The 12,602-nt window shown below is 47.6% G+C and overlaps 1 protein-coding gene across 27 annotated transcripts in view; it reads right to left on the bottom strand.

Annotated features, from left to right (window-relative positions):
* Positions 1-12,081, bottom strand: part of EPS15L1 (epidermal growth factor receptor pathway substrate 15 like 1) — a 102,054-nt gene extending 89,973 nt beyond the window's left edge. For 26 of the 27 annotated variants that reach the window (XR_009452952.1, XR_009452953.1, XR_009452954.1 and 23 more), the window contains exons 1-2: positions 11,985-12,056; positions 5,686-5,757 (exon numbers count right to left, since the gene is read on the bottom strand). Coding sequence is in view for 24 of the 27 variants with exons in the window: in XM_059696375.1 (XP_059552358.1) it covers positions 5,686-5,757; positions 11,985-12,017 (105 nt within the window). In the remaining 3 variants the exon portion in view is untranslated. Of the gene's footprint in view, positions 1-5,685; positions 5,758-11,984 lie in introns of all 27 variants that reach the window. The other variant, XM_059696368.1, reaches the window with a different exon arrangement.
* Between the last annotated feature and the right edge of the window lie 521 nt (positions 12,082-12,602).

Here is a 12,602-nt window from a genome sequence, read left to right as displayed (position 1 = left end):
CTTGAATGTGAGAAAGAGCTTTTATAAAGCTCAAGGAAAAAGACAGATATCCCAATTTTAAAAATGAGCAAAGGGTAAGAAAAAGACAATTCAGAAAGAAGAGATGCAGTAAAGTTAGGGGGAAATGTTCAATTTATGTATTGCAAAATTAGAAGAAAATGTCAGTATTTGCCATCAGGATGGAAAAGCCATAGAAAGGTTATCTGCAGGACTGGCCAAAATGGAAACATGTCTTGTGCCATGCTGGTAGGAAGATAAACTGACCAGCCTTTCTGAAGGTCAATGCAACAACATGTGAAAAATGTGTTGCCTCTAATATGCAGGTTTACTTCAATCCCTACCAAACTCCAGGAAGATTCTTTGTAGACACCAATAAGATTATTCTTTTTAAAAAAATAAATTTATTGAGGTGGCACTGGTTCACAAAATCATACAGGCTTCAAGTATACAACTCAATAAAACATCATCTGCACACTGCATGGTGTGCCCAGCCCAAAGGATTACTCTAACATGTAAACAGAGCCCTGGCCTGTGTGGTTCAGTTGGCTGGGTGTCTTCCCGTGCACCAAAAGGTTACTGATTTATTCCTGATCAGGGCACACGCCCGGGTTGCGGGCTCAATCCCTGGTGAGGAGACATGTTAGAAGCTATTTTTCTCTCTCTCTTCCTTTCTCTCTCTCTAGAAATCAATAAAATATTTTTAAAAGATAAAATATAAATAGAAAGACAAAGAAACTAAGATGAATAAAACAACTCTGAAACAGAAGAATAAAGTAGGAGAAATTACTCTAACTGATTCCAAGGCTTGCTATAAAGCTACAATATTCAAGACAGTGTAGCCCAGCCTGTGTGGCTCAGTGGTTGAGCGTCAACCTATGAACTAGGAAGTCATGGTCAATTCCTGGTCAGGACACATGTCCAAGTTGTGGTCTCAATCCCCAGTGGGAGGTGTACAGGAGGCAGCCAATTAATGATTCTCTCTCATCATTGATGTTTCTATCTCTTTCTCCCTCTCTTCCTCTCTAAAATCAATTTAAAAAAAAATTTTTAAGGACAGTGTGGCATTGATGGAGAGACAGACACAGAGCCATGGAACAGAATGGAAAGCCCAGAAACAGACCCACACAGATGTGCCTACTTCTGACAAAGATGTAAAAGCCATCCAGGAAGAAAGAGGCCTGTTCAACAAATGGTGCTGGAGCAACTGGACATCCAGCCAGAAGAAGAAAATGGAACTCGACATAAGTCTCACACTTTATATAAAAATTAACTCCACATGGCCCTAGCCGGTTTGGCTCAGTGGATAGAGTGTCGGCCTATCGACTGAAGGGTCCCAGGTTCCATTCCGGGCAAAGGCACATGCCTGAGTTGCGGGCTTGATCCCCAGTGTGGGGCGTGCAGGAGGCAGCTGATCAATGAGTTTCTCACATCATTGATGTTTCCATCTCTCCCTCTCCCGTCCTCTCTGAAAACAATAAAAAAATATATTTTAAAAAAATTAACTCCAAATGGATCACAGACTTAAATGTAAAACTATAAAACTTTTAGGAAAAAATCTAGGTGAAGATATTCAGGATCAGGAGCTGGGCAGAGAGGGTTTTTTTGTTGTTTTTTGTTTTTTTTGTATGTGTGTGTGTGTTTTGCAGAGTGTTCTTATATTTGACACCAAAAGCCTATTGCATCAGAGGATAAACTGAATCTCATCAAAACTAAAAAATGCTTGTTCTGCGAAAGACCCTGATAAGAGGAAAAAAAGACAAGCTATGGACTGAGAGAAAATGCTTGCAAATCACATATCTGACAAAGGACTAGTATCTGGAATATATAAACAACTCTCAAAACTTAAAAGCAAAAAACCAAACAGTCCAATGAGAACATGAGCAAAAGACACCAAAGAGAATATACAGCAAAAAAGCACAGAAAAGATGGCCACCATATTGTTAGCCATCAGGACAACACAAATTAAAGCCACAGTGAGATACCAGCACACACTATTAGAGAATGGCTAAAATAGCAACACCGGTGAGCAGGCAGAGACACTGGATTGCTCATACATTGTTAGAGGAAATGTTAATATGCACAGCTACTCTGGAAAACAACTTTGCCATTTCTTAAAACAAACAAATAAAAATTAAACACACCACTACCACATAACCAACCCAGCAACTGTTTGGGTATTCATCCAGAGACATGAAGACTTAGCTTCATGTAACATGCTGTATTCAAATGTTTAGTGAAGCTTTATTCATCATCACCCAAAACTGGAAACACCTCCGATATTCTGGGATAGGTTAAATGAATTATGGTTCCATGGAATACTGCTTGGCAATGAAAAGAAACGAATTGCTGATACATGAAAAAATCTGGAAGAATCTGCAGAGGATTATGCTGATTGAAAAGGCTAATCTCCCAAGGTTACATACTGAATAATTCCATTATATAACATTATTAAAATGCTGAATCAGCCTGGCCAGCATAGCTCAGTGAGTGAGCATCAACCTATCAACCAAGAGGTCATGGTTCGATTCCTGGTTGGGGGGTATGCCCGGGTTGCGGGCTCGATCCCCAGTATGGGGTGTGCAGGAGGCAGCCGATCGATGACTCTCTCATCATTGATGTTTCTCTCTCTTTCTCCCTTCCTCTCTGAAATCAATAAAAAATATATTTTAAAAATAAGTGTTTTCCCACCTGGGCACTTTATTTTTTAAAAAAATGCCGAAATCATAGAAATGAGCAGATTAGTGACTGCCAGGGGTTAAGGAAAGGGTGGGGGGAGGGAGTGGGAGTGGCTATACATGGGTAACTGGGGCCTTGGCCAGTGTGGCTCAGTTGGTTGAATGTCCCATGCACTGAGAGATCACTGGTTCGATTACTGGTCAAGGCACATGCCCAGGTTGTGGGCTGGATCCCCAGTAGGGGGCATGTGGGAAGCAGCCAATCAATGTTTCTCTCTCTCATTGATGTTACTCTTTCTCTGTCCTCTCCCTTCCTCTCTCTCTAAAATCAATAAAAACATTTTTTTTTAAATAAAAAAGGGCTATTCAGGATCCCCGTGGGAATGGAACTGTTCTGCATCCGACAAGAGTAATGCCCATGTTTTGGTTGCGATGGCGAACTATAGATCTCCAAAACATTATCACCAGAGGAAAGTGGGTAAAGAATACACAGGATGGCCCGGACAGTGTGGCTCAGTGGTTGAGCGCCAACCCAGGAACAAAGAGGCCATGGTTCAATTCCTGGTCAGGGCACATGTGAGCTCTATCTCTAGTAGGGGTCATGTTGATGGATAATGTTTCTCATCAATGTTTCTATCTTCCTGTCCCTCTCCCTTCCTCTGTCTCTAAAAGTCAATAAAAATGTACTTTTTAAAAAAAAGAATACACAAGATGTCTCTGCATTATTTTTTTGCTACTGTATGTGAATCTACAATCATCTCAAAATTTAAAAATTAAAAAAAAAAGGACTTAGGAGACCTCACTCAAATGCCAAGTTCCAGTTTTAGACAATCAGGTAAACTGAATCTGGACTGGGCATCAGACAGTACTAAGAAATATTGTGTAAGGTGTGAGACAGCAATGTGGTTATGTAAAGAAAAACAGTCTTAACTGTTAGAGATGCATACTGAACTATTATTTCTAAGATTTAAAAAAAAACACTTGGAAATAAAAATGAATATGGGAAGATCAGGAGATGGTAGCCGGGTGCAAAGAGATTTGCAAATTTTGGCCTCTATGGTAAATGGGTAGTGGGTACATGGGAGCTCATGAAACTCTTCCTGCGACTTTCATTATGTTTAAACTTTTACATAATTAAAGACCAACATCTGATGAGTTTCTGCTCTGGCAAGGATCCTCAGGTACAAGCTGCTTCTCAGTCAAATATGATAAAGAGCAGCTTTATCACTAGCCCGATCATGCTTCTGTCAAACAATAAAAACCAGCATTTCTTTAAAATATACATGTGTGCACGCACACACACGTGTGTACATATGCTCTCCCAGTACTGTAAGGACTCCTCCTGAAGTAGAGATCAGCTATGCAGAAGAGGGAAGGGCAAGAGAGTTTCTTCAGTTCGCCCAGCTTAGAGGTGTGACTGCAGGTGACAGAGAAAGGCTGAAAACCTCTAAGGACTGGTAAAGATAATAAAGAATTGTTGTGTCTCCACTGAACAGAAAACCACATGGCAGTAAAAACAGTATGGGCAGGACATGTATGAGTGGGGTCTGATCGTCAGATAGTCGATAAGTGAGAGGAGGGCCCCAACCAGCTCCACAGTTATGACCTGGCTGGTACGCACGAAGTAATCACATCCATGTGAATCTAAATGTGGCTGGAGAGACACCATGTACTATCAGGGATTTGGACTGGCCTCGTGGCTTTCGGAGCGCTCCAGGGTTCCAAGCACACATTGCTTTTGTAAATAGGACAATAAAGGGGATAGAGAAAAGCACAAGAGGGATCTAAAGGGAGATACACAACTCTCCCTAGGGACCCAAATGACCCCATCACAAGGGACAAGCTGAGGACCTGTGCCGCCATTCAGCACAGGACTCTGTCGGACCCACACTGAATTCAGGGCCTGAGGTGGGGACATGACAGGGGGGCAGGGGGGAGTAAGACCTGCAGTCCCCCAAGGAGAACCAAGGAGCAAAAGAACCACAGCTGAAAGTTTAGACGAGCCATGAAATGTCATGATAAATAAGAAAGCTGGAAGGAGTTCAGGGCCAGGAGTCATTCGGAGAGGCTGAAGGTCAGGAAGGAACAGGAACACAGAATCAAGGTGTGAAAGCTGCGGTGCTCCTGGGAAACCATCGCTCTCAGCCCATCTACCAGAATAGGACGTGAGGAAGAAACAGAGGTCACCCTGACACACTGCCCTAATGCAGGATGCAGGACACAGAGGTCACCAGACAATGTGACCTCGAGTCCTACCCTAACCCTGAACCTTTATGCAACCCTGGGGAGGGCGAACAGCCTCTTGGTGCCTTGGTTTCTTCATTTGGACAATGAGGATGAGCGTTTCCATCACAGGAGACTGACCAGGGTAAGTGCTGATCAAACTGGCTGTTTCGAGTCCTCTTCTCTCCTTCCACCTGCTCCATGTGAAAACTTTGTGCTAGTCCCAGAAATGTCCCCCATCCCAGTTCTACCTCAAGCTACCGCCGCCCCAATCCTTCACAGAAAACTTCCTAACAGGTAGTCTGCCCTTGGATTCACCAGTTCTCAACCTTGTGGACTTATTAATTCATTCATTCTCTCATTTAACAAACACAATGAGTTCACACTGGAGGCATGGAGGACACAAAAGTGTGTGGGATGGTGCTCTGGGGCTCAGGAAGAGGAGACAGGTGGACAGAGTGAGCCCGTGGCTACAGAGCAGGGTGCTGAGGGGCATGACAGCAGGAGACACAGCCATGGCTCCAGAGTCTGGGCAAGGGTCAGGGATGGGTAAGCCAAGTTCCAGGGCAGAGGGGCAGGTGGGAGTCTGGGTCACTCAGCACCATTTCAGCCAGGCAGGAAAGGTGGATAAGGTAAGATGACAGGGTCAGTGCATGCCTTGCTGAGAAGCCACCCTGAAGGCGACCTTGGCAAATGTGCACATGAGAAGCTGACCTGAACATGCACTCAGCTACACAAAAGCGGGAACAGGAGGGCAGGGCAAGAAGGAAGCAATCAGGATGCATACCCAGGTTGCAGGTTTGAGCCCCGGTCGGGGTACGTGCAGGAGGCAACGATGTCTCTCTCTCCCTTCCTCTCTCTGAAATCAAAATAATAACAATAAATAAGTACAAAATAAAAATAAATGAGATCTCACAGTTAATTATAACACTAAGCAGCTTAAAAATAACTTTTTTTATTAAAAAAACAGGAAACTACAGTGCAATGCAGAGACCAGACCTGAGTCAGAAGAACAGTGTGAGCAGAGCTTGCTGGATGTGACCTTTCACAAGTGTCATAATGCCTATTGGCCTCAGTTTACCCTTTAGAAAGTGAGGATAAAACCAACCAGAATGACTGGGAGGATAAACTGAGTAATCCAAAACTCCTTTTCTGCTCAGTCCTAGGCACCTTCGTAGTGAGACCCTTCCAGACCTCATATATGGGGTCTGGCTTTAGTTCTCCCAGCATGATCCCGCTGCCATGGGACAGACTCTGTAGGTACTTGTTCATTTCCTTATGCTGTGCCTCCCTCCTTAGAATCCTGGCTCCATGAGGCAGGATTGTCTTCACACTCACTACATCCCACTGCCCAGAAAGCACCCAGCAAAGAGAAGGTGCCCCGTAAACACTTGCTGAAAGAAGGGCTCACTACACAAATACCAAACACCCTGACAGCATACCCATCATGATCCTGACACTCTATTGCTGTGAGGCAGATATATAAAACTGAGTTATTCCCAAATTGCAGATGGGGAAAATGAGATGCAGAAAATACTGCACTACTAAGGGCACTGAAAGAATATCTGGGGACCCTAACACTGAAATACAGGCACCCTGAAAGGACCTCAAATGATAATGGGGCTTAGAGTCTTCTTCGAGGGAGAATATGTAGTAGCTTTCTGTATGGACGCTGGCCACTCAGGTCAGGTCAAGGTGGTGAGAACCTGAGAGCACCCCAGGAGTGGGGCTGATGAAGTGCCTCTCACCTGGGTGGCAGTGGTGTGTCTGTCTGTTGGCACAGTAATGTGGCAGAGCCTGGGGCATCAGAACGTGGACACTAAGCTCTAGGGTACCATCTGATCCAAGATAGTCACTCCACTTTCCAGATCAGCTGATTGGGGTTAAGAACCAGGCGTGGGAAACTTGCTTTAAAGTTCAAAATTGGGGCAGAGGGGGAGAAACTTACATGTTCTTGCTTGATTGGGAGCTACTTAGTTGACAAAAACAAAACAAAAGAGGCCAATGCAGGTCTGTCAGACAGAGACAGCCAAGGAATTCTGCATCTTACAGGGAGGGGCCAAACTTTACTCTCAAACCTGGCTCTCTGCCTACCAATTTATATGGCATCACCATTAGCATTCTAGTAAGATAGTGAGACTAGCAGTTATGTTAGAGAGAGAGAAAAAAACACACCAGAAATGAAAGGACAAACAAGTGTCCCAAGCTATCAGCATTCATTCCAGACACACTGGCCGGGTGTTGTCTGGGCGGGGTGCCCAGCAGGCTGCCTGGAAGAGTGGAAAGAGCAGGGTTCTACAGGCGGATGAATGTGGGTCAACCCCAGCTCTGCACCCACCAGCTACAGAGTATTGCAATCTCTGTGGGTCTGTTTCCCATTTGCAAAATGGGAAAGTAAGCACATGACAAAGGGGGTAAGGGTAGGGGGTGGAACTCCTTGAGCAAAGGGAAGACTCTCCTCACCAATGAGACCAATGCTTTCCTCCAGTTACCATGTACTTCCTAGGTCTAGGGGCCACACAAGGGACTCACAGGAGGGACCAGAGGGAGAGCTTCTGCTCAGGTGGGGCTGGAGGAAAACAATAGCAAGGAGGCCTCTAAGAGCAGCTGAGCAGGCAGGATGCAGCAGGAGGTCACAGCACAGGGCTGAAGGGAGCACTGGGAAGAGAAAGGGGGTTGCGTGGAGATGATGGAAGAGTGGAGAGCAAGCCCACAAGGTCAGGTGGAGCAGGAGCAGGGGGCATGGGAAGGCCAGGCCAGGAGCAATCAAGCTGGACATGCTGAAGGAGAGGGGAACGGGAGATGATAGAGGTTTCTGGGGCAGGCAAATGGCTGCGGATGCGTTTTTGAAGATGAATCCCACAGTGATGTGGGATGAGCTAAGAGGGAGAGGCCCAGCAGGAAGGGGAACAGTCCCAGTGCATGAACTTGTGGGTGTGGTAAGGAGGTGACTGGTTCTAGAGTCCAGCAGGCTGGCAGGGGCAAAGGAAAAAGAGGAGGTTGGACTCCAGAAGAGACAGTGGAAGGCAGGTTTAGAGTGTAGTGCACGAACATGCCAGAGACCATGCCAAAGACGGAGCACACAGAAAGAAAGGATGCAGGCAGAGAAGGCTGGCATTTGGGGGTAGAAGAGAGAGTGTGAAGGTCCTTGGGTGGGCTACAGTGACAAGTGTTTCGAGAAAGACTAGCCCCAACAACGGCCACTGGAGTTAAGAATGGCAAGTTGTCTCTAAATGGAATAAAACTTTAAAATCACCCATAATCCGCCCTAGCTGGTTTGGCTCAGTGGACAGAACATTAGCCTGCAGACTGAAGGGTCCAGGGTTCGATTCTGGTCAAGAGCACATGTCCAGGTTGCAGGCTTGATCCCCAGTAGGAGGCGTGCAGAAGGCAGCTAATCAAAGATTCTCTCTCATCATTGATGATTCTCTCTCTCTCTCTCTCTCTCTCTCTCTCCCCCTTTCTGAAATAAATAAAAATATATTTTAAAAAAATAAAAATCACCCATAATTCCACCAACCAGATTAACCATTATGCTTGTGTTGCAGTGTCTGCTTTATCATCTAATCTTTTAAAATACAGTTACATATTAAAAATTAAATCAAACCATACAGTCTTATAATTTGCTTTTCCTCTGAGCTAAATCCTCAATAACTTTTTTCATTTTACAAAATATTCTTCTAAATATAATTTAACAGCTATATGGTATTTCATCATATAGGTGAATGTTTATTGTTTTTTTTAATATTTTTGTATTATTCCAATTTTTCCTCATAAATGAAACTGTAATAAATTTGTTGCAAAAAAAAAAAAAAAAAAAAGAATGGCAAGGTGGCCAGTAACCTATGCAAAGGAAAGCTGTGCAGAGACAAACAAATCAATAAGATGCTGATTGGGGGGGGGGGGGATATTGATCCTAGAGGAAGAACTATAGACTCTTAGAACTGACAAGATCTGTATTCAGGGTTTAGGGAAGGAGATGTCATAAAGATATCGGAGAGTAAGGAGCAGACCACGAAAACTGCTGATGGGAAAAGCACCCCTCCCACCCCCCTATAAAACCACTAGCTAACCACCTTGCACACCTTCAACTGGCCACCCATGTTCCAAGTGTGCACCACATTTCAACCAGATCACAGCCTCAACCAGAAATTATCCTGGAATCATATTCACCCTTCCCCTGTAATTATCTGTCATCAGCCAGACTGGAAGTGCCTGGAAGGGCTATGCCTCACACCTGGGTCAGCAGGAACACCTGGTGCAGTGCTTCACTTAAGAACAGGTGTACAAAAATGTGGACATAATTACCCAAAGGAAGAAAACCTGACCCATGCCTTCATTCAACAAACATAAAGGGAAAGCAACAGGAAAAAGCACCATCAGTGACCTGAACTTGGCAGAGGTCAGAGGACAAGGCTGTCAGTCTCTTACAACTCCTCATTCAATTTTTTTTTAATTTAAATTCTTTATTGTTTAAAGTATTACATGAGTCTCCTTTTCCCCCCCTGACCTCCCCCACCCCCCCACCCCCCCGCCGCTCTCACCCTCCTCCGCATTCAATTTTGCTCCCACCACCAGCCCCCATGCCACACATAAAGAAAAGCCACCTGTGAAAAGCTTTGGGCAGTGCAAGTAGCTGGTCCCTACTTCATGGCACTTGTCATAAGTAGACCCCACCCCCCAGCAGTGTGTCTTCCTCACACCACCACTCAGCGTGAATCACAGTCCACAGGTGTCTGTGAGTCTGTTTGCTGTTTCCCTAGTAAACTGGGCACCATAGAACAGCAGGCACAGGTTTCTTGATCCCATGCCCCCAAACCCATGCCCAGCACCCAGCAGCAAGAGGCGCTTATGACAGGTGACCAGCAAAGGGAAGAATGACAGTTAAGCTGCCACCTGAGGGAAGGAAAGGGGAAAAGCAGGGCAGAGTGCTTCAGGGAGAAGGAACTACCTGTGGGGACGCCCTGAGGAAAGGGGGCCTGACTATCAGGGAACAGAAAAGCAGCAGGTGTGAAGTATGATGGCAGTGTGGGTGCCAGACAGAGCAGGCGTGAGAAACTGGCAGACACCGACCAGCAGGGCCTCCTGGGGGGTACTGGGATTTTGTTCGAAAAGATTCTAAACAGGTGAACCATATGACCTGATTTACCCGATTCAGGTTTTCATACCTTCCCTAAAATCACTGCCTTCCTCTAAAGCAGCGTCTCTCAACCTGTGGGTCGCAACCCTTTGGGGGTCGAACGACCCTTTCACAGGGGTCGCCTAAGACCACCGGAAAACACATGTATAATTACATATTGTTTTTATGATTGATCACTATGCTTTAATTATGTTCAATTTGTAACAATGAAATTGGGGGTCACCACCACATGAGGAACTGTATTAAAGGGTCTCGGCATTAGGACCGTTGAGAACCACTGCTCTAAAGCTAATCCTTCAGCAGTAAAATAAGAATCCCCTTTGTCATGCTGATAAGTCACCATGTTAGAAAGCCCTTAATAAACTCTAAGGCACTCAATAAACATTAGCTATTGTCATCAATGTTCACATTAAGGCTAGTGGCAAATTTGAAAGAAAGTTTTTTAAAAGCTTTCCCCTAAAAGCAGAAGCCCTTTCTCATTAAATGAGCCTGAGCGAGTTTCAACCCTAACACCCTAACTGTAGCAATTGGTTATTATTAATACCCAACTTCTGTAGGGCACTTGGTTTACAGAGCATTTTCATATGTTACAGATCTTGTTAACTAGTAACCGCTCACCTTTAATGCTTTCAATTTAGTAACAGCTACAAATTGGCTAGTTCTTGCAAGATTTAGCAGGTATGCATGCCTCTCTCCTTGGATCAGCATACCACGCATGTCAACCTGCCTATCAGCTCTCCTAGGGTTTGGCATTCTTATTGCTGTGTCTCTATTCCCACATGTCCAAATCTGCCAGAGAATTAAATGATAGTTATAGAATCACTGAGTGCTTTGATGTGCCAGGCACTGTTCTAAGGGCTTTACAATGCTTAATCTTCACATTATCTCAATATTTCTTTTATTCCTATTTTCCAAATGAGGTGACTGAGGTGTGGACAGGCTAAGCGCTTCATCTAAGGGCACTCAGAGAATAAATGCTGAAGCCAAGATTTGAACACAAGGTGATGTAACCCTATGTCCTCACTCTTACTCCCGGTGCTGTGCTAGGTTAATTCTGGCAAAGCGCTTATGATATGGTACTACAGCAAATACAACACAGGTATTCAGCGGATAAAGGCAGTTTGTTATCAGCAGGACACAGGTAGTTTCTAGTTCCCACGAAAGTGTCACCTCCAAGAGAGCAGCGACCTTGTCTGTCCGGGTGACTGCTGCGCCCCCAGAACCTGGACCAATGCACATCGGACGCGTATACAGATAAATGAATGAACGTCCCACCCTTGAGGAAGCAGGGCTGCTCGCTCATGGCTCTTTTTTGCACGTCTGTGCCGCGCCGCCGTTCCTGCCCCTTAGAAAGAGCATCCAGCGGACTTGAGGACACAGTAGGCGCCGGAGACCTGCGATCCCCCTCTCGCGGCTCGGGGGTGGCCGAGGAAGCTCCCAGGAGCGGGAGAGATGAGTCCAGGATCCCACTGCTGGCGGGTCCTGGCTCCGGTGGGGCTCTGCCCTCCACACGGCCAGGGACACAGTCCACACCGCCGGGGACAGTCCGCCCCGCCGCTGGGAGCGGGCAGGAGACAAAGGCTCCCGGGGCCGCAGCACCCGCAGAGATGCTCGCTCCTCTCGCCCACCTTCCCGGGAGAGAGTCCAAAGCCGCCGTGCCTCGCCCGGACTGGGAGCTGCGGCGGAGGGCGGCGGGCCCGGACCCCGGACCAAGCAAACCCCGCGCCGCGCCCCGCCTGGTCGCCGCCGGTCCAGGGTTGCTCGGGTGCCGGAGGCCCCGGGCCGGCCTGTCACCTTCAGAACAGCCCGCCCCCTCGCGCGTCCTTTGCCAGGGCCCTTCAGCGGGAGCCGCCGCCGCTCAGCCCGACAGCCCCGCGCCTCGGCCTCCCCGCGGCGCCCACCTCGCGCCCCGGCGCCGCGCCCCCGCCAGTCCGCCCGGCTCGTACCTGCTGAGCGAGCGGGAGAAGAGGCGCCGCCATCTTCCCACGGACCCGGGACCCGAGCGGCGGAGGAGGGGCCGCGCGTGCGCACTGTGCGAGGGGAGGTGCGTGCGCAGCGGAGCTCGGGAGTGGGCGTGGCCGGAGCAAAGGCGCGCACGCGTAGCGGAGCCGACAGGGGCGGGGTCGAGGGCGGGGTCCAGCGCGCCCTGCACGGACTGGGACCGCGGGGCCGGGCTAGCGGGCGTGTCCGCGGACCCTAACGGGGTGTTTGCGGTGCCTCACAGACCCCCGCGGCTGCCAGACTTTGCCATGCTCCCTTTCTGCAGGTTCTTGCCGATGCCGAGCCCTCTGCTAGGGATTCCGTGCGCCTCCCCGTGCGCCTGGCAAACGCATTATGGGGAGGCCGTTGCCCACCCGGCAGAGGGTCGGGACCCTCGCCTGCCCCGCATGGTGCCCTTTTCCTAGGACAGCGCTGTGCGCCTGTGTTCTAATCCGATCTACCCCCGTAGGGCTGTGGCTACAACTGGGTTGCGACACAACCTGTGCTGCAGCAGCAGCCACAATGCCCAGAGTCAGTTCCCGGTCTCCACTGTCTAGCTGTCTGACCTTGGCAAGTCACTTAGT

The sequence above is a fragment of the Myotis daubentonii genome, chromosome 5 (assembly GCF_963259705.1).
Source record: "Myotis daubentonii chromosome 5, mMyoDau2.1, whole genome shotgun sequence".
Lineage (NCBI taxonomy): Eukaryota > Metazoa > Chordata > Mammalia > Chiroptera > Vespertilionidae > Myotis > Myotis daubentonii.
Note: the sequence above shows the minus strand (reverse complement) of the source record. Positions and strands in the feature narration are given on the sequence as shown.